Source organism: Haemaphysalis longicornis, unplaced genomic scaffold, assembly GCF_048455015.1.
Source record: "Haemaphysalis longicornis isolate Haplotype H1 unplaced genomic scaffold, Haemaphysalis longicornis Haplotype H1 scaffold_3, whole genome shotgun sequence".
Taxonomy (NCBI): domain Eukaryota; kingdom Metazoa; phylum Arthropoda; class Arachnida; order Ixodida; family Ixodidae; genus Haemaphysalis; species Haemaphysalis longicornis.
The window spans coordinates 202,573,477-202,595,649 of record NW_027526335.1 but is presented as its reverse complement, the minus strand read 5'-3'; the positions used below and the strand labels follow the sequence as shown (position 1 = coordinate 202,595,649).

General features: G+C 45.2%; 1 protein-coding gene across 1 annotated transcript; it reads left to right on the top strand.

Annotated features, from left to right (window-relative positions):
- The first annotated feature begins 1,034 nt into the window (after positions 1-1,034).
- Positions 1,035-22,057, top strand: LOC144175934 (uncharacterized). Its single transcript, XM_077705007.1, has 2 exons — positions 1,035-1,151; positions 21,844-22,057. Exons 1-2 carry the CDS (start codon positions 1,047-1,049, stop codon positions 22,048-22,050), a joined length of 312 nt encoding a protein of 103 aa, XP_077561133.1. The 5' UTR covers positions 1,035-1,046; the 3' UTR covers positions 22,051-22,057.
- Positions 22,058-22,173: the final 116 nt, after the last annotated feature.

The following is a 22,173-nucleotide window of genomic DNA, read 5'->3' as shown; positions in this document are numbered from 1 at the left end:
CCCAACCCAAATAGCCAACCATAAAAGAAAAATAATTAGGATTCCCGCAGGGTGAGGGCGGCGGTTCCTTGTTTGCCCAACCCAAATACCCAACCATAAAAGAAAAATAATTAGTAGGATTCCCGCAGGGTGGGGGGCGGTTCCTGGTTTGCCCAACCCAAATACCCAACCATAAAAGAAAAATAATTAGTAGGATTCCCGCAGGGGGGGGGCGGTTCCTTGTTTGCCCAACCCAAATACCCAACCATAAAAGAAAAATAATTAGTAGGATTCCCGCAGGGTTGGGGGGGGCGGTTCCTGGTTTGCCCAACCCAAATACCCAACCATAAAAGAAAAATAATTAGTAGGATTCCCGCAGGGTGGGGGCGGCGGTTCCTGGTTTGCCCAACCCAAATACCCAACCATAAAAGAAAAATAATTAGTAGGATTCCCGCAGGGTGGGGGGCGGTTCCTGGTTTGCCCAACCCAAATACCCAACCATAAAAGAAAAATAATTAGTAGGATTCCCGCAAGGTCGGGGGGCGGTTCCTGGTTTGCCCAACCCAAATACCCAACCATAAAAGAAAAATAACTAGTAGGATTCCCGCAGGGGGGGGGGCGGAATGTGACACAAACACCTATGTGTCACATTTCACAGAAAGCACTTCATACTGTTCGGTTGTGAAAGAAAATTCTTCCAGCTGTTCACAGTGAAGTCCACGTCTTGATGATAGCAGATCTCCTCCACCCTTTTGCCAGGCCGATTCAAGAACAAAGAGGTGTATCCGGGCATGCGCAATACATCGTAAGCACTGAGATAGCCTAGCAGCACTAAAAAAAGAGCGCTAGTGATGTCACATGCAGGCTATGCATACTAGCCTCTTCTCTGAGTAAGGTTAAGTATCGCGAAACGCTTCCGGACGTTTTTTTTTCTGAATTCACTGCAGCCTACCATATTGTCAATTGTGTAACTGCCAAATGAAAATTGAGCGCTTCCTACGATCAGGGGGTCTGACGAAGACTTGCTATACGTTTGTGTATTGCAGGTTTGTAATACTCCCGGGTACATGCAGAGTCTAACACTTAATACTAAGTACCAAGCAATCACCGCGTACGACAAGGCTGCCGGCTACACGATTGTTTTCGACAACAGCGAGACCTTGCGGAAAAAGGTGAGGAATCTCTATGACGATGTTGATGTCTACGATGAAATTCTGGAGCGAATGCTTCACTTGAAGCTGAGTATCGTTTTTTCGCGCTTTTAACCCGCCCCTGCATATAACTCGAACCCCCACTGTCAGGCCGCCGGAAAAGAAACAAAAATCCTCTCGTATGGCCTGCACATCAGATGCAGGAAGGGCTGCAACAAAGAAGTTTGTTCAAGCAACACATCACATAAGTAGACAGTAAAAGCGTATAAACGCGGAAAAGCGTATGAAAGCTGTGAAATACAGAATGCAAGGCGAAAGTCCCAATTCCCCCACTGTCACTGCTTCCGCTAGAGCTATCACTTGAGGTGCAGTCTTCATTGTTGTATGCAAAGTTATCTTCACGGCAGAGAACGCATTGCCGTGAAACTGGGCTTAAGGAAACCTCCCCCCTTATTATCCGCACCCCTACATGCCCACTGAGATCATCGTATTTTGGTGCGGGAAACACGCGCGAAAATACGGCACGGTGCAGAATAGCTGGTCAATATGTTTGCATTTATAACGACGAGACAACAATACCAATTTTTTATTAAAGGCAGGGCGAGCTGTATGCATCACAGGGAATTGGAAAACACGACGGGGACAATGAAGCTCGTTCTTGCGTTGTTCCTCGAACAGATTAATGAACGTTTCACAGCTTATGGCTGTTGCTCATTGGGGGAAAGGCGAAATACGTAGGTACCCAGAAAAATTTACACAACAAAACGAACATTTTTTGCTTACAAAAAAGCAAAGATTGATTTCCACGAGCGACATACATGGATCTCGAAGAGCAAAAGGAGAATCTGGTGGAATGCCGAAACAAGGAAAGAATTTGAGCGGCGGAAAGTAGGAATCTTCACAACGGAGATAAATACATCAGAAACCGTTAAGGAAACAGATTTATTTAAAAATGCGATTCCTACTGAGGTAAAATACTGTATATTCGGGAAATGTCGCAATCAATGATAAAGAAAAAAAGCCACTGTTGTCAGTAGCGAGGACTGCATGCATCATAATTACCACACAAATCAGCACCACAAACCCTGCCGCACATTTCGCAACTTGGGCACCTAGACGCATCCCATGCGTGTTTCTTCTTGGCGCGATGCTAGAGGGCTCGAATAACTGACTACCGCTTTGGCAGGATGAAACAATATAAAAGATTCCGATGTGTCCGCCGTTTCATCAAGAATGCGTTTATTAGGCCAAGAAAGTTTTTTGCAGAAACCATTGTTCGGCCTTCCTAACAAAATCAGGGCCATGGGGTCTCGAACCCATTTTGTCAACGTGAAAACCCAGGACACTAACCCAACGTCACTAAGGCATTTTTAGGGTTGAAGCAGCTTAGGGGCTAGTGTTGTTGGCGCCCCCTTTGGTGTCGTCGTCGTAACGGTCGTCTCGTGTAGTTCGCAGTACTAAAACACCGGGAAGCTCATTTATGCCCCCGCGCTAGAACGTAACCCGCATTAGAAAACACCGCGACACTTGTTTACGCCATGCACTACGGCTTTGATTCGCAAAACTTTAATAGTTTGCTTAAGCGCGTGAGAAGTTTTTATGATCTAGAAGGACTTTCGACGTCATAAATACTAAGTCAGAAAAACATTCGGTTCATTTAGAAGGACACTAGGACGCACTGGGCACTGGGAAACACTGGCCACTAGCTGCCCATATACCACTTGAACAAGAAAGCTCCCTTTATGAGCATGATTTATGGTTGAAGTGAAGAGAACAACGTAACGTTTTTCTCGCTATCATTTGTAATCACACCGTAATTGGAAAATTTCGCTTACGAGTCGCTAGCCAATTGAGCTACGCGGGCTCGATGCCAGTTGACACGCTTAACAATATTTTTTAGCGCATGAAAATAAGTGCTGCTTTCTGTCCTTTAGTTGTTGCAGGTCATGGATCTTTTGTCTCTAAATTAGATGGTGTTAAATGTCGAAAAAACCATAAAGTGCGAGAGAGAAAAAATATTGTTTGAGTTGTTGCCCCTGAGGACAACTGGCATCAAAGGGCTAGAGCGCTTCGTAACGCGTCCTAAAAAAATAAAGCTGCTCCCCTCCCTGTGAAAGCGGTCGGAGGTGCAGAGCAGTAATTTGCCACAATGGGCTGTAGCGCCGTTATCCGCTTACTGTTACCACTCAATTCAATTCAAAATTTTCCCCTTCGCAGTGCTCGTGCACCCCCTGCCTGTAACTGTGCCAGCGGGACTTCTGTTTTTTTTTGTCTTGCTTTTTCTCCCCCACATACCGGCTTTGCACCACGGTGTAAGAATATTTAGGTGTTGACACTGCGCGTGGTGGCGCGGCCAGATCTTGTTCGGCGCTCCATGCGCTTCTCCGGAACGCCGCCAGACTGCGCCCCGCCACGAGATCCTGTATGCTCGCTGAGCTGCGCTGGCCATAATGCAGGTTCAGTGGGATCGTTCGGTGGAGCGGCGTGTACGTGAAGTTTTTTAATTGTAGATAGGCACGGACAGATTGAAAATGCTGTCGACACCAAATAATTTTGCGCTACTTTCATTTTTACTGGCTGAAACTGCAGCAGTGCGCGGAGAGGCATGGAAAACGTGGCAGTGCGGCCGTTCCGAGCTCGTTGTCGAAACGCTTTTATTGCAAATAATTTTTTTCGCTCATCCGCATGACTCCCGAGGGCATAGTTACTTCCCCGCCTTTTAAAATAAAAGGTTGTCCAAAACGCACACACTCGCCCATTTGGGCCGATGAGCCTACACGTAGCATAAAATGTTGCTTGAGCAGCGTAAATCGCCGGAGCTGTGACAGGGTAATGCTCGCCGTGTAGAGAACATGGTAAAACTCCTCCAAATTTGGTTCTTTAATGTGTCTAAAGACGGCAGTGACGTTTCAGTATTTCGCCTGTATCAGAAATGCTGCCTCCGTAGCAAGAAACACAACCCGCGCTGTTTTGCTGCGTAGCGGCACGCCTTCATCGCTCTACGCACGAGGGCCTGGTCCGAAACGAAACCAAGACTACATATGCAACATTTTAATGGCTAAGGCAGTGCAGTGCTACCTACTCGACGCGAAAATGGTCAGTAAAAATTTCCCAGGCGTTTCTCAAGCTCAGTTTTCACGCCGCGATACCGACCATGCTGAGCGGTTGTCTGTCTCGCGGAAACACAGGCATGCACGCGCAGATATAAAATACTGACGCTACTCTAAACAGGGATTGGCGGATGTCAGTTGAGAATAATTGCAGGCGGCGTGGTAAAGCGACTTGGTGGACCACAAAGTTCTCCACCGAATATAATAGGGGATGTCAGTTGAGAATAATTGCAGTCGGCGTGGTAAAGCGACTTGGTGGACCACAAAGTTCTCCACCGAATTTAATAGGGTCAGGGCGAATTACAGTCTAGTCCACTTATAACAATATCCAAGTGCCAAGAAAATCCCATCGTTATAACCGATAATCGTTATAAGCGGGTCGAGAAAAAAAAAAGCCACAAGAGAGATCAAAACATTTTATTAGCATGCAAGTGAGGTAGTGCAACTACTCGTTTGCAGAAAAGCCATAGTCAGTCAGCTTTGACTGCTTCACGCGAAGCTGACGCACATCTTTTTCGAGAGCATCTAATTGCTCCACATAGCTGAGCGCGAGGTCCTTCGCGAAAATGAAGTCCCGTAGGGACTGTATCATTCGTTGGGCCTCGTGCGATGACGGTACCTGGGTAGGCTGCTCAGCCGCGTCGTCGTCGTCGTCGCTCTCACCGCTGTCCGCTGCACCACGCACACTCGCAACGATCGCCTCGTCACTGAGGCACTCGGACGTTTCCACACCATCGTCGGCATGGAGAAAATCGTCGAGACCCGACGCGTCTTCGTGAAGCGCCGACCATAACTCTGGCACCCCTTCATCGTCGGGTGCTTCCGTGGCCTCCCCTGGGATCGCTTCCTCCTCGCCTGCTTCCTCCTCGTGACGCATTTTCGCATTTTCGGCGCGCGCGGTAAGCGGATTCAATCGCTATATCCGATATCGCGGCTCGGGAGCATCGTAATAAGCGGGTTATTTTACCATAGAAAGCATACAAAATTGGACGGTGCAATTGTTGTCCATCGTTATATCCGATATATTGTTATAAGCGGTATCGTTATAAGTGGATTCGACTGTATACAGCTTTACCAACATATGTTAAACAAAAATGTACAGCGGGTAAAAACTGGCCTGAGATGGCTGTTTAAACTTAACCCCTCCGCTGCTTTGGCATAAGGCATGTGGTGTGCCTGTGCAAATGCTTCTTTGAAAACCGATGGAAGATACCGCCATCGGTAGCCTCAAAAATTTATAATAAATTTGAAACATTGGGCTAATTTGTTCTTCCGCACATTTTGACAAAAAGAAAACTGCACGTAGACAAGGACGAAGAAAGGAAAACACAAGAGCTAGTGTTTGTGTTTTCTTTTCTTTGTCCTTATCTATGCACGGCTTTTTGTGTCAAATATTGCAGAAGCCTCAATTATTTTTTCCGGGGGCCTTGTGACCTCCAGACTTTTAATACCGTGAGATTTTACGTATCAGGGAGCTCATTCGAAGCACATAAGTGTAACACTGTCTGCGATATCACCGGAAAAATGCAAATGGTGGCCGCGGGCTGGCGATGTTAATGGGACCCTGCAACACTTTTTAAAAATTTTTGAACTCTTAGATGCTTGCAGAACGTAGATGCTTGCAAAACCCAGAACTCAGGCTAAGGGGTCGCAAAGTACCTCAGCCAAAAAATTACTGCTCTATGACCATCAGATAACCTGCAAACTCGCTCAAAAGATTTTCCTCTCTTTCCCGGTCTTGACGTTCTTCGACGGCCTGGATTACGTCACTCAGGGCATGTAGCGGCTGTTGGGCGGTTTTCCTTCAGTTGCAGCAATGAACGCTGTTCGATAGCAACTTTAAAAAAGCCACAAAACAAAGCAGAAATAGAAGGCGCATCTGCTGCGACGAGCAAATCACGCCGTGCTGCTCCGTGCTGGCGAAAACTGTAGCTTTCACAGTGGTTCCAGAAGGGAAGGAAAGAGTGAAAGCGCTTATCTAAAGCGTTGCAGGGTCTCTTTAATAACCCCATTTGGTCCTAATTTGGGGTCTTCCATTGTGGTGTATATTATCTGCAACAGAGGCGTATCGAGAATTTATTTTCGATGGTTAAACGCCACAGGTAAACAAAAATAAAAAGAAATAGATCCTGCGGCGAAACAAGTCATTTTTCTGCTTTAGTAATGCCTAAGGGTTATTTGTTTTGTCGACTGTAATATCTGAACGAAAGTGCGTGTGCGTGCAGGACTCCGAAGAACCATATTTCTGAACAAACCAACATTCCTGTTATCGTTCTTTTTACATTTTAACATAACGATTCGGCGTTTTAATAGCATTGCTTTATCTACGCCCCTGATTACCCATGCATACATTCAGCATAAGGAGGAGAAGGAGGAGGTATAACTTTATTTCTCTATTAGTAGAATAAAAAAAATGTATTTTTGTTCCACGGAAGCCAAAACAGCACATTTTTAACTACACGTCTCCTTTGTGGTTGGAGAAAGCGCAATTTATTACAAGTTGCCTTTCACAGGAAACTGCCATCGGAAAAGCACAGGGGCCGCGACATCCGCGCACTGCGCCGGCTCGCTCTACCGCGCGTGAGCTCCACAACGATCTCTGCGGCTGGTGCTGCAGTGATCGTTGCGGCGCGAACCCGGTGGCTAACACAACCAGGAAGCTTAAACATAATTTCTACTCCTCGTGATTGACTCTGGTAGCAGAAAACACCGCAACACAGCTTGAGCGACACGGAAAGTCAAGCACGCCGCGCATCCGCCGCAGCTGCGCCCGCCACTCCGCAAGCGATTGCCGGCCCCTTATCGCAGCGCCACCGCGCCGCTGCGGTCTGCGCATGTACTAAGGGCGAACACGATCTGGCCGCGTTCTCCACCGCGGCAGCCGGCGAGTGTCAACACCTAAATATTCTTCCACCGTGCTTTGCACTGCCACTTTTCTTCGCTTACTAGTGTAAAAACCAACCGGGCGAACGTTCCTAGCTAAATGAACGCGGGTGCGGCGGGTAATTACGCATATTTTGCTTCAAGTGTACCTGCAGTTTTTTGGCGCTAAACAACGGGAAGATGTATGGCAAGCGCCAGCGGTTCGCGAGTTTCGAAAGCTTATGACTATATAAAAAGCTTGGCTTTCGAAGCGTCTTGGATAGGCCGCAGCGACAGTCGTTACGACAGAACGCCTGTGGCCTTGGGTCCTGCGAGCGAGCTACGACGACAAAGTGAGCTTTAAGAGCAAGTGCTCTGCACTTAAAAACAGGGACACTCTGCCTCGCACGATAGAAGTTCGTGATTCAAATACACGAGACTTCTACGGCAAGGCTCAATACCTGTACCCCCCAACGGTTTGATCTTCGTTGTCAAAAAGGCCAAGGCGCCAAAATGGACTTATACACTGAATGCTGCGTCCCTTCCCAGGTTTCACGTTAGTAAAGATGGCCCGGTAAATTTATGCCATATTGCTGCAGGGCCACTAAGGCCGATCAGCGACTCCTTTCAGCAGTTTTTCACGAGAATAGCAGTGTTCCAGGAGAACCAGTGTGCGTCTAGGAAGCCACGTTTGTTAGTCTCTGGATCCTGCCACCGTTCGTCCGCCGTACCCTTAGCACTTTCCGAGTTTTCGGCGTGGTCATCATCATCATCGTCTCTCGGGGAGCCGTCAGGCGTATTCAGACGAGGCGAAAATCCCTGCACTCCCTCCTGGCAGTAGGCATACCTTGACTGCCGGTAGCGCCTTTGTTCATTACCATGGGCTCCAAGCAGCAACAGCGCGGCGGATGCCTCCTTGGGTGAACGTCGCTGTGTTGGTGCACTGTTGCGAATTTCAAAACGTTTCGGAGGGCTGGTAATATAGCTTCCTATTACTTGAAGCTTCCGGAGAAACAACCGTACGCCATGCAGAAGGCTGGGACAGCGTTGTCATCGCATCCGTCTTCACGTCAACCCAGATGAGAGCCAGCCGCCACATTGGAGACTTCGTGCGCAGGGCTTGCGGAAGAAGGGGTCAATGGTCGATCTGGTTAAAAAGCAATGGTTCATTCCTGGACTCTCATATTTCCGTGATTGATCAACAGATCAACCTAAAACCGAGAAAAATACTGGCTGGAGTGCAACAATTAACTTGCCAGTTCCTAAACGACGGAGTTATTTTGCCATTGCGAAAACACACGTCCCATGCACCTTCGGTAATCAATATTTTTTCACGTTCGCATTGTTTCTTTTCTTTTTATCTCTACTTATTGACATTTATCTGTTTCCGTGACAGTGGCAAATATTTCCTTGTGTTTTTATTCGTGACGTCGATTTTATCATGGGTGAAAGCGCGTGCATTTCCATTTTGAGCGTCAGGCAGGAAGTGCGATTGCTTTTTCAAAAAAGAAATGATACTCATAATGTCATTCTGTTGGAGGTTTATGAAGCGTAGTTGTTTAAAATAAATGGTATTTAAGTAAAGATTCAGTTTTATATCTCAAGATGGCCGCCCTGAATAGGATTTGATGGACAGACTTTATTAGTACGTGCAGTACGCGTGCGCGCGCGTAGACTGTGGCTACATCGTCCTCGGGGCGGCCGCCTGGCGTGGGTCCCCGTTTGCTGTTGCCGGTTCTGGGGGCCAGTGCCTCCAGGGCCTGCTGGGCGGCCCAAACTTGTTCTTCTTGGTTTTCGCTCTTCGTCGCAGCTTCCAGTCACTGCGGTACGCTTCATGACCTTGCTTCGCTGGGATTCTTGGTGCAGTCCCACAGCATGTGGGTGAATGTTGCAGTCTCCCGGCGTAACGCCGCACACTTGTCGCTCTGGTGTGTCGCGGGGTACATCCTGTTTAAGTATTCTTCGACTGGGTAGGGTGCCCGTCTGCTGTTGTCGGACAAAATAAACCGCCTGGGCCCTGCCCAGCCCTTTACAGGGGGGCGGGGGAATCCTGCGGCTTAGTGTAAAGGACTTCGTCATCTCGTTGTAGTTCCCCATGCGGTCTTAGGTGCTGAACCACAGCTAGGGCCAGCCGCCGCGGTCGCAGTCGGTTAGTGCTCGCGCCACGGCATGCGCCGTATCGTTGTGGTTCTCGTTTCCTTCCGACGCTTTTGCTGCGTGCACTGGAAACCACTTGATTCGGACCTCCTTGTTCTTTCTTGCTTTTTGCAGTATGCGGATCGCCGCCGGCGCGATCCTCCCTTTTGCAAAGCTTCTTACCGGAAAGTTCCTTACGGGAAGAAAGATCATTCATGCTTCGAAAAGTAAAACATTCGAAACGGAAGCGAATGTATTGGAGTGCCTGAAATCTAGGAAGCAGAAAAATGTGTGTGAATCAAAAGTTGTCCCAAAGCTTTAAAATACTGTCAGTAGTATAAAAAAGCAGCAGAATCTTTTAGTGCGAAGCCCTTTTGCGTTCGCTAATCTGTTTTGGTGGCGGTGACAGCGCGTTAACTGAGCGACGAAGATAGAAAATAAAGACGGAGGAATCAAAATTATCAGCCCTTAAACTAGACTCACTATCTTTAATTTGAATACGTAACTTCCTTTCTCTCCGTCAACAATTTACAGTAGTTAATAATTTTTCCTCCTCCCGTTGCCATGTAACTTCCGGTGTTCCTCAGGGTAGTGTTCTCGGTCCCCTTTTATTCTTGATTTATATTAATGACTTACCACGTAATATATCATCCAGAATGCGTTTATTTGCAGATGACTGTATTGTATACCGCGCCATCACTAACGCCGCTGACCACATAGCTCTTCAAAACGATCTTAACGCTATTTCCCATTGGTGTGAAATCTGGCTTATGTCCCTTAACCTGTCCCAATGGACGTTTGTATCATTCAGTCGCAAGCGTAACACTTCCACCTTTAAATATGTCCTAAACAACTTACCTGTCTCCCAAGCTTCCTCATACAAGTATCTGGGCGTGAATCTAACTCACAATCTTTCCTGGTCCCTGCATATAACTACTGTTTGTGCCAAAGCCTCCAGAACCTTGGGATACTTATGTCGTAATTTAAAACACTGCCCTACGAATGTCCGTAAACTGGCCTATTTAACGTACGTCCGTCCTCAACTTGAGTTCAATTCAATTCAATTCAATTTTTATTCAGGGATGTATACATATTGACATAAGGGTTGTAATACAGACGGACGTCCCAAGACCGAAGCCGTACGCGGGACCTCCGATGACGATACACAAAATATTACGAGCGACGTTAAAAAAAAATAAAAAGGTATACAGAACTATTGAACCATAAAGAACGACATATACAAAGCCAAACTATAAAACTATACAGAACTATTGAACAATACATAACTATGTTTTTAGAGACAAAATATAAAACTAAATAGAACTTTAGATACAGTTATAACAAGTAGTAGATTTCAAGCAAAATATAAACAACGAGATACAATAAAAAATGGAACATTAATATACCAAAAGAAATTTAAATGTCAAGCAGGTAGTTCCTAAGTACAGTTTTGAACTTATAGAAAGAATTTGTTTTAATATAGCTGGGTAAAGAATTCCAAAAAGATATAGCCGAAAACAGTATTGTATGCTTACCATAATTACTTCGAATCTTAGGAAGCAAGAAATTGTTTTGACTCGAAAAACGCGTGTTATTCGTATTAGTAATCATGCGAACTGGGAAAACCTCTAATACGAGTTTGCGATTAAGAATTTTGAAAAATAAGATACCGAGGCTGTACCGATAAACCCGAAGTTGTTGAAATAGTGGAAAGGAAGAAGATCGACGGGGTGCAGAGTTGATGACGCGAATAGCTTGTTTCTGTAATGTAACGAGGGGAGACAAATGGGTGGCGTAAGAGCTACCCCAGGATGTTATACAGTAGGTTAAATGACAGTGAACGAAAGCAAAGTATAAGCCCAGAAGGATTTGAGTGTTAAAATATGGACGCGCCCGAATCAATGCCCTTATACCGAAAGACGCCTTTTTAACAATTGAAATTACATGCTCATCAAATTTAAAGTTCGAATCAATGACAACGCCTAGAAAGTTAGTACGGCTGCAAAAGGCAATTTTTTTAGAATTTAGATACAGACTTGAAAAAGTAGGAAGTGTCTTGTTAGGGGAGCAATAAAGCATAAAGCAGGTTTTACTAACGTTAATGGATAGTTTATTTGATAAACACCAGCGCTGTAGTGAAAACAAGTCAGCTTGCAATTTAGACACTAAATTATTAACATCGTTATCACTGGAGAAGATAGTTGTGTCGTCGGCATATAAGATACATTGTGAAGTTGTTAAGCACTGAGGCAAGTCATTAATGTACGTCAAAAATAGAAGAGGCCCCAAGATTGACCCTTGGGGTACACCTTTGTTAATATTAGCCGGGTGTGACGTCTGGCCATTAACGCAGACTACCTGACGCCTGTTTGAAAGAAAACTTTTTAGAAGAGTTAGGGCAGGTCCGACAATGCCATAAAGCTCTAGTTTCTTTAAAAGAATGCTATGGTTAATCGTGTCAAAGGCTTTAGATAAATCAATGAAAACGGAGCCAGCATATTTACCACAATCAATAAACGACTTAATTTTGTCGGTGAAACAAGCTATCGCGTTGTCAGTGGACAGGCCACTGCGAAATCCGAACTGACAGCTAGTAAGTATTTAAAATTTTGTTAAATACCGGGAGAGTCTTAGTTCGATTAGTTTTTCTAACACTTTATCTAGAAACGAGAGGATGGAGATGGGTCTGTAGTTTTCAATAGAGCGATGATCACCTTTTTTGAATACGGGGACTACTTTTGCCAATTTTAATTGATTTGGAAACACACCGGTCTGAAAAACTAGATTAAAAATGTGACTAAGCGTAGCGGAAATAAGATTACAGGCAAACTTGATATGCGCCCCGTGTATACCATCTATTCCTGGGCCTTTAGCCTTTAGCAGTCGAATAACGGACTCAACTTCTTCTGGAGAGGTAGGGCGAAGATAAAAGGATTGAGCACAACGAGGAAATGGAGGCGAATATGTATAAGAATCAGATTCATGGGTAATATTTGCAAAATAAGTGCTGAAGGCATTAGCAATAGACGTTGGTTCAACAATACAGGAATCATTATAAATTATTGAAGTAATTGCTTTGTTTTGACTCGTGTTGTTCAAAAATTCATTAAGTATTTTCCACTTTTTTTTGGTGTCATGACCGCACAATTGAAGCTGACGCTCATAATATTGTTTTTTAGCACATTTAAGTAGGGATGATAAAGTTGAAGCGTAGCGTTTGTATCTTTCTTTAAGATTAGAGTTGAAAGGTTTACGCTTCGTTTTCTTAAAAAGATTTTCTTTCTTGCGCAAGCACCGTAGAAGCGCTTCAGAAAGCCAAGGGCTACGGGGAGCGTCGTATCGCCTGTTGGAAGATTTTACTGTAGTGCAGCTGATTACAACATTCGTAAAAATTGAAATAAACTTTTCCATAGCAGCATCAGGATCAGTAAATGAGTACAGACTAGACCAACTGACGTTTGAAAGAGCATCGATGAATTTTTCTTTATCAAAAGTGGATCTGTACTCAAATTGGGGACCGTTATTTGTCTTACTGATTTGCAAAAATACTGGAAAATGACCTGTGATGTCACATTCAACTACGCCAGTTTGTATAGGTACATCAAGATTAGAAAGGATATGATCCAACAACGAAACAGCAGCGTTATGGACGGCACGTGTAGGGACGTTAATCAGTGATTGAAAGCCATAACTCGAAAAACAGCTTAAGTAATGGGCTGTGGTAGGGTTGCAACTATCCAAAAGATTAAAATTAAAGTCGCCCATTATCAACACATTCTTATTTTCGAAAGAGAGCTTATCCAACAAAAGCGAAAAAGAAAGGCAAAAGTCGCTTGAGTTAGATGATGGTGAACGATAGAGTGATCCAAGCACAGTCTTTTTGCTACTGTTAGGAAGGCAGAACGAATCATCAAATTCTATCCAAACGGATTCGCACTTAGGGACATTAATCTGCAAATCATTGCGCCTAATATAAGCAAGATGCTTTGAAATGAAAATAGCAGAGCCTCCGTAAGGGGCTTCAGCTCTGTGAGCATATTCACTTGAGTAATCTGGGAAGCCATATAAGTCCCTATCTGCATCAGAAAGCCAGGTTTCAGACAGGCAGATGGCGGAAAATTTGTGCATAAATGATTGCAGTTGTACAGATATTTCAGCGTGGTGTTTCTTTAGGCTTCTAGCGTTGAAATGGATCGCACTGAATCCAGCACGCGATATGTTTTTACCAACATCGCCAGCGCTTATGTAAGCCATTTAACAGGCGTAAAACGACCTACAAAGCGCAAGGAATTATGGCTCAGTTGTTGAAGACGTTCAAGTCGGCCTCAGATAAGATGCGATAGACTTTGCTGTCCGTTGTTTTTCTCGCCTTAATTACGCAGTTCTCCGTCCAGACGTACATCCAGTTTTTTTCCTTTTTGAGTTCCCTGCATTTGGCAAGCAGGGCCTTATTGTCTTGGGTGAGGTGTTCGTTCACAAAAATCGGGAATTCTTGAGAGACCGTAAGGCCAAGTGCAGAAGAAGTAAGGCGGGCCTTACGTGCTTTTGCGATGAAATCAAAACGCTTATCGCGGGAACGGAAGCGGGCAATAATGTTCATTTGGTTGGGGGTGCGAGTAGGAACTCTGTGAACAGTTTCTACGTCATCCGTTGTTACACGACATTCAATCTTCTCTCCAATGAGCTCGAGGATGTTGGTGCAATTTTCGCCTTTTGTGACGGGCACATTCCGAATTTCTATGTTATTCAGTCGTGAATACTGCTCCAGATGAGCCACCCGAGCTGAAAGCCGAGCATTACACTCTTCCAAGCGTTTGTTATTTGCCACAAGAAGTTCGTTTTCCTTCTTGGCGGCTTCAAACTGAGTGTTGATGAAGTCCATCGATTTCTTCATTTCGATGATTTCTTTTCTCAGTTCATTCACTTCACCAGGCTCATTTTGCGCTAGCACAATCTTAGCAGCATTCAGTCCCTCAGTGAGTTCTTTGAGTTTATTTTCCATTTTTAATTTGAAATCCTCGAGATCGCTGGAAAGGTTAGCAACAGTGCGCGTCATGACAGACTGAGCGATCCGACAACTGCAGCACCCAATTGGAAGAAAAAGAAGCGAAGGCGTTACCTGAGTTTGTAGAAAATTCTTGATTAGTGCCAAGTTAGGCGCGAGCCACAGTGTCGGATCGCTCGTCAGTCAATGAAGTCGGTCGAGGCGAGATGGCGGTTTTGAAGTCCCGCCGGCGTCTGAAGCGTCACCGTGTGTCCAGGGCAGGAAGCTCACGGCACGGGATTTAGGCTGCGCGGCGCACCAGGCGATGCGGCGAGGGCCGGAGCAGGAACACGCGGCAATGAAGCAGCACGTCGGCGAGAAGTGGGGGGCACGAGGGAAGGTACCTGAGTTTGTAGAAAATTCTTGATTAGTGCCAAGTTAGGCGCGAGCCACAGTGTCGGATCGCTCGTCAGTCAATGAAGTCGGTCGAGGCGAGATGGCGGTTTTGAAGTCCCGCCGGCGTCTGAAGCGTCACCGTGTGTCCAGGGCAGGAAGCTCACGGCACGGGATTTAGGCTGCGCGGCGCACCAGGCGATGCGGCGAGGGCCGGAGCAGGAACACGCGGCAATGAAGCAGCACGTCGGCGAGAAGTGGGGGGCACGAGGGAAGGTACCTGAGTTTGTAGAAAATTCTTGATTAGGGCCAAGTTAGGCGCGAGCCACAGTGTCGGATCGCTCGTCAGTCAATCCGACCCCTTATCCCCCCCCCCTTATCAAAAATACTTAATCTCTATGATCGAAGCATTTCAAAACCCTGCTGCGCGTTTCATCTCTCAGAAATATAGCCGTTCTTTCAGTGCAACTCAAATAAAGATTGATAACTGTCTCGAACCCTTGGAAACACGTCGCGCTGTTGCCATCGTTTGCTTACTTCACAAATATGTAAACTGCTCTTATCTACCCCCCCCCTTCCTCTAGAAGCTCCCGTGCGCATGTCTAATAGACTAAACAACCAGCGAAGTTTCAAACGCATTTACGGCCGCACCCAAGCATTTAACTCATCAGCACTGCCCACAGCCGTAACATTATGGAACGATCTTCCTAACACAATAGTTTCAATCACTGGCCACACATTATTCTGCAACCAAGTATACCGGCATTACTTACCATAAAAGGGTAGCTCTGTATATCTGTACATATCTGTATATGTGTACTGACTTTGTACCTAGTGCTCATGTTTTTGGCACCATTTATTTGTTTGAGTACCTGTCGTATTCTACACATTTGTATTAGACACCATCATTGCATCTACATTATGTTTTTCCATGCCCTTCCTCTTTAAGTTATGTTATATTACCACATTGTAATTTTTGTACTCTGTTTGCTTCTGTTATATTTTGTGTTTTTGCTTTTCTCGCCCCTTTTACTCAATGTTCCTACGGGAACCTGTACGGTAACGTGAATAAATAAATAAATAAATAAATAAATAAATAAATAAATGAAAGTGTGGCAGACGTATGAGGGGGACGGCAGTATGCTGAGCTTGCGGGAGACGATTGTCGGCGGCGACGCTTTGCAAAAAGTGTGACAACGAGTGAGTGAGAATCAGCAGTCAAGAAAATGATGTGGGCAGGCGAATAGTGCCGCGGCGTCAGTTCTGCGGGCAGTTATCTTTTGGCGTGAGTGTTTCTCGAATCATTGAATTACATAGAGAACACTGTAAATCAAACATTATTATAGGCTAGAACGTGAGAACGCAACACTCTCCCGCATGGCAAAAAAAGAATGGAAGAAACGGTTCAATTGGCGCAACGATAACAAAGCGCGGCGTGGCTGCGCGGTAAACAACAATATAAACAAATAGACCCAATAGATGGTTCGTGCCCATATAATATAAAAATAATAAGCACACGAGGAAGCTTGCACTCAGACGCAAGACTTGAGTGGTGGAGCTGTTGTAGGTCCGCATTGCCGGAAACAAAGTTAACTTTTGGTATCAGTTTTTATTTGCATAGTTGCGGTGCTTGTAATTGCCGTCATATGCACCGAGGAGGTCGTCGTCTTCATCATGGCGAGTGGTGGATTTAAAGTCATCCTCAGAATGCTAGACTTTCCCCAGCTGTTCGTCATCTACGCGAGGCAGCCGTACCGTGATCTGCGAGCCTTCTCGAGAAAGAGTGGCCCTTTCGTTGCAAAGTCTCCAATTATCCATAATGGCTCCTCGAGAATGCGGCGGTCGCGGTGCCTTTTCACCTTTTGCATTAGTACTGTAGGTTTATTCACCAGTTTTTTTCTTTTTTTTGCGAAAGGCACTGCGTGAGCCGGAGACGTGGTGGTCCCCTGGTCCCAGCGAGGGACGTGCTCACGAGCGCTAGGAATGCTCTCACTCACGGGGGCTTTTGCCAGTTTTTTCTTTGCTACCCATGGCGCGTGCCAGGAACGCTGGGCGGTTTCAGCGGGGCACGCGCTCCCCCGTGCTCCCATTTTCTCTATTTTTTCCTGTAATGGCGAACTTACGGCTTGTACAACATCTCTGTTGATAATGGTGATATAAAAGTACCAACAATAACAACGATATTCCACAGTCTTGCTCCCGTCCCAGCTTTCCAAAAACTTCGGAAGGCTCCATGCGTCCTATAAAAAGCAAGTATTGTACCTATGCACCCTTGCGCATGAACGCAGTGCCTATTCCTTCGCTGCAGTGAACGACGCTACTGACTGCGAAACGGATGCTTGCTCCACCCTTTTGGAGGGTTTCTCCTCTACGATCTAGTGCTATGCGTTAATAACAACATTTGGAATGGGTTTCTGAATCTGCTGTCCAAATGTCCGTGTGTTACCCACAAAGTCTAAGTATTTTTATGACAAAGTCGTCTTCAATAATTACGATGCATACTGCATCACGGAGACGTGGCTACATCATCACATTGTTTCGGCCGCTACGTTACGGAGGAATGCAAAGTTTTTCGTAATTACCGAAACTATTTTGCGACAGAGCAAAAGTATGGCGGCGGAGACCTTATTGCTTTGAAGAAATTCTTCTGTGCGGTCAGACGGTCTGATCTTGAGCTGTAGAGTGAATGCCTATGGGTTGAGGTCAATGTCAAAGATGCGAAAAATGTTCTTGGCGTGAATTATTTACACACGGCTCTTAAAAATTCTGTTTTCATCAGCCCTGCAGAGTTGATCTGAGAAGTTAAAGCCGGAAAGGTACAAAATTCTTCTCTTTGGTGACTTTAATGTACTTGGCTCCCGTAGAAGATGTCTGTGGAAATTCCCAACCAGCTCACTGGTTTAGCTTATTATTTGTTTCAACGACATCTAGCCTAATGTCTTTCATCTAAACACTGCTGGAAATGTTCTAGACACTGTATTTACAAACTGCAGCTCAGTCGATGTTGATCAATTTCCCGATCGTATTGTGGCCGGTGATGCGTTGCATCCTCCTTTTACGGCTTGCGTATCCATGGCGCGTGACAGCAGCGGTACCATTTCTAGATATCACTTTGCTCGCGGTGATCACACGCCTCTTTATCAATCTCTGGTGAATGCTGAGTGGTCCTATCATAAAGCCAATGCTGACAAAATTACGCGCATGCTGGCCAGATTTTCGTTATATTTTGAAGTGAATTTTTCCAACCGTACTGCTGACCAAAATTGGGTAATATTCCGTGATAATCTTACAGCGATAGAAGATGCGTGCATTCCAGAAATTACAGTTAAAACAAGAACTAAAGCCCCGTGGTTCACCGCAAGCACAAAGAGGTGCTTAAATCGAAAGAAAGGGTCATATAGAAAGGAAAAAAAACAACAATCCTCAGGACTGGCAGTCTTACAGAGACATTGTGGCTCTGTTTGATGCAACCTTAAAAACGGATAAAAACAAATAATTCAACCACACTCTCCCTAATTTATTAAAGACCGACGCAAAAAAATTCCGGTGGACTCTTAACCCCTAAGGCACGGGAAGCACACATGTGCCTAAACAAAGTAATGGAAGTGCTCTCCCTTTGACTGAATGCGCCATACAGTTTCGTACTAATATGTACTAGAGAGAAATCTGGCGCCACTGTCTAGGGGAGCCGCGCTTCAGCGGGCGTGCCATCATGTACCGGGCAGGCACGTTCCACTTGTCCTTGGCATGGCTCACAAACAGGCTGAAAAGTGTGCTTTGGCTGCAAAAATGCAACAATATTAGCGCAGAAAATTAATCGAATTTGTTTTGTTATTATAAAATTAAAGCTCTAGAAAGATTTTTTTGCAGGGATTATTTATAGGCTTCACGAAAGATGAACAAAAAAAAAACAATCTTACCCCTTTTGGCTTCAAGACGAAAAAGAAGCCATGGGGCTAACCAAGCCAAGGAGGCGAGAAACGTAGCTAGCTGCAATGGCGCCGCCCACGGCGGCCCGCGAATGCAGCACCAGATTTCCCTCTAGTATATATTAGCATGAAACTCTATGGAATGCGCGAATGTATTCAATGGCCATTTCTGCAATGTTTTCACACAAGATACTCTTATCGATGAATCCTTTGACGTGAATCTCCCAGCGATCAACCACCCGGCGCAGCCTATCATGATTACGGTAAACGGTATTGCTCGCGCAATCGACAGATTAACGCTAAGCTCATGCCCAGGCCCCGACGATGTACGCACAAAGCTATAAAGGGAACATCCCCATGCTCAGCCTTTCTACTATCGCTAATTGTTCAGCAATCTCTGACAATGGATGCATTCCAGCCGTTTGGAAGCTAGCTTATGTAAAGCGAATATTTAAAACTGGTGATAGCAATCAACCCTCTAACTACCGGCCAATTACACACACATAATGTGGCATATAAACAGAAAATGACCTGCTTTTCGAAAATTCGCATGGTTTTAGGCATAAAAGTTCATGTCAAACCCAGTTATTCGAATAAGTAACACACCTTCATCAAGCCCTACATACGAAGCATTACATAGACGCAATTTTCATTGACCTGTCAAAAGCTTTTCATCGTGTGCCTCATAACCGTCTACTTCTGAAAGTGAATGCATTAGGGCTTGATCAGAGTTTAACTTTCTGGATAAAAAAATTTTTATCGGAAAGGTTGCAATCAGTCATTATAAACAACATTGTGTCAAAATGAACTTGTGGTAAATCTGGTGTTCCACGGGGCTCTGTCTTCTGCCCTTTGCTTTTCTTGGTTTATATAAATGATATACCGTCTAATATCAATTCAACGATACGGTTTTTTACTGATGACTGTGTCTTGTATAGGCAAATAAATTCACCAGATGATGTCACTAATCTTCTGGACGACCTAACCAAGCTCACTGAGTGGTGTCGTATATGGAAAATTCAGATAAACACGGAAAATATCAAACACGTGATGTTTTCTATGATTTCCGGGACACCTAAAACACTTTTATTGTAAACGGTACTGCTATCGAAAATGTAACAACATTCAAATGTTTGGGTGTATTTTTGTCGTCCGGTCTGTCATGGAGAACTCATATAAAATACATCACAAAAAAGGCTTTAAAATTACGTGTTCTGAAACGCAGTTTTTTTAGCTATCTCTGACACTAAATTTCGTGCTTACACCACTTTATTAAGATCTTCACTAGAATATGCGTCAATAATCTGGAACCCCCACCAAGCGAATTTGATTAATTTACTCGAGGCATTCCAGAACAAGGCTGCAAGGTTCATTTTGCGTTCATACTCCCGCACTCAAAGCGTATCCGTTCTCAAAAATTCCCTTAATGTACATAATCTCGATCTCCGTCGCAAATTTCGTCTAGTTTATTTCCATTCACTATATTGAAACCACTTGCACTTTTCCTCGGAAATTATTTTTGAGCGCGTCACATTTTCTTACGGACCGACCATGCGCACAAAGTATCTCCAATTTTTTCCCGTACAGAAAAATTCAAATCATCGCCCCTTGTCCTGTCAATAAACGATTGGAACCAGTTACCAGGCAGTATTGTATCTGTGAGGGACCCATTTTTATTTGAAGCCGCCTTACTCAGATACCTTCACGCGGAAAGTGTTGCATAATTTATTCTTTTTTTTTCTGAGATTGTTTTTCCGAAAAATTTGGTCGCACTATGTTGTTCGCCTTGTTACTGCTTTTGCTGTCTTACTTGCCCATATTTACATGTAAAATTTGCATGTATACCTTTGTTCCTTTTTTATACCTTTCAGTTTTGGTTCTATAACCACACCCCCACCCCCTATGTAATGCCCTGCCGGGCCTTTAGGGTAACAAAATAAATATTTAAAATACAATTGCATGAATTGTTCACTGTATGCAATGTACCAACTAGGCTAACAAGAATCTCCGCTTCCGCTTGTGCTGCTAGGGGCCAAAGATGGCCAGTTTGACGGCAGCCGCGGTGGCTGCCCTTTAGATGGCCGCGGAAAGCGAAAACGCCAGCTTGTGTAAATTACGGCACACTTGAAAGTCCCCGGGGTGGTCAAGAATAATGCGGAGCCCTCACTCTTAGAAGAAAGGTTCTGGCATTCACTAACACAATACTAAAAGTTTCAATGTCCAAGAATACAAATGTGATTTAGTGACTGGAGGCAGTAAATGCAGCCCTAGTCGGGGTACTAACTTAAGCAGGCAGTAAGCATCACCACGTTCACTAGTGAAGTCGTAGCAAAAACACCCTCCAGAGCTACATGCGTTTACTAACGGCCCGTGCATAACCAAGTCGTAAGCACGACCAGAGTCCTTCAATGCTTCTCTGGTCATGAAACTCCCGGCCGAGATTCGTACGGGGACAAAGGCTACCGCGAGTGGCGCCACCGCAGATCGGAAGGAATGGGGCGGCCGCCGCTGCTCTGTAGCCAGACCGGCAGGCAGGAACGCAGTAGCAGCATGTCTGTTCGCACCAAATTTTTTCGCCACTGACAAAGTGATAAGTCCATTTGAGCGGCCCACGACACGTAAAGCGGAAGCGCACTGCTGATAAGGCGGCGATCGTCTGTTTTATCTTACTCCGTGGTCCGTTCCCTGCCAAACGCGCTCTGACCACGCCGCCGGATTCCCTCCGATCAAAACCAGCGCCGCGGCGCTGCAGCGAACGAAGCTCTCCCATAGCGTGACGGCGAAGTTTTATGACCAGAAATGACCAGAAAGGCATTGAAGGACTCTGGCACGACCTTAATGCAGTGTATACTACTTCTTACACCCAGTTCATTTCCTAACAATGCAGTTGCTATTGGAAGAGGTTACGTGCCGCACCGCAGCGTAGTAAAGTTCATAAGGAGTTAATAAATACGGCCGTTTGTACCCTTTTACTGTATTTATTATTATGAGGGTTACACTATGCCGTGCCACATGGCCCAAATGTTGCTTCGACGGGTTAAACCTCCTATATATACACTAACCTAGCAATGCTCCTTGCGAAACTCGCGCACTCGCGGTGAAAATGAATTCCGCAGTCAGGTATCCCGCCTAAGAAAACGGCGTTGCGCTCCATTTTGTCGCATTTCCTTTGATCTTTCCTGCCATTTTGACGTTGCACCCAAGACCCGTGAAGTTGAAGTATTGCCCTTAGTGATTGTTCATTGCAGCTTGTAGGCCGCTCGCCTCACTCGCCTTTTTTTCTTGTCGCTTGCACGCAGGTGTGTGAGGCAAAAAAAGGTTATGCAACAGACGAGATTGGGCTCACCATATTCGACGTCAACTTCGATAACGGCCCCACAATGTGTCAACCCAATATCATCAAGGGCAGTGGCGACCGCATCAGAATGATGAAGCAGATCTCGGAATATTTTCGCGACGAATATAAAGACGCCTCCAAGGAAGCAGGCTGCCATAGCCTCACGTGACGGCACTTCGCTGGCATCCTTGCATCTGCAACTTCGCTGGTTCTGGCTCACTTTTTTGCAACAGCAAAAGTCAGGGTGTTAAGTAACATATTGTTTATTTCTCCATAAATATGCTTTTCATCA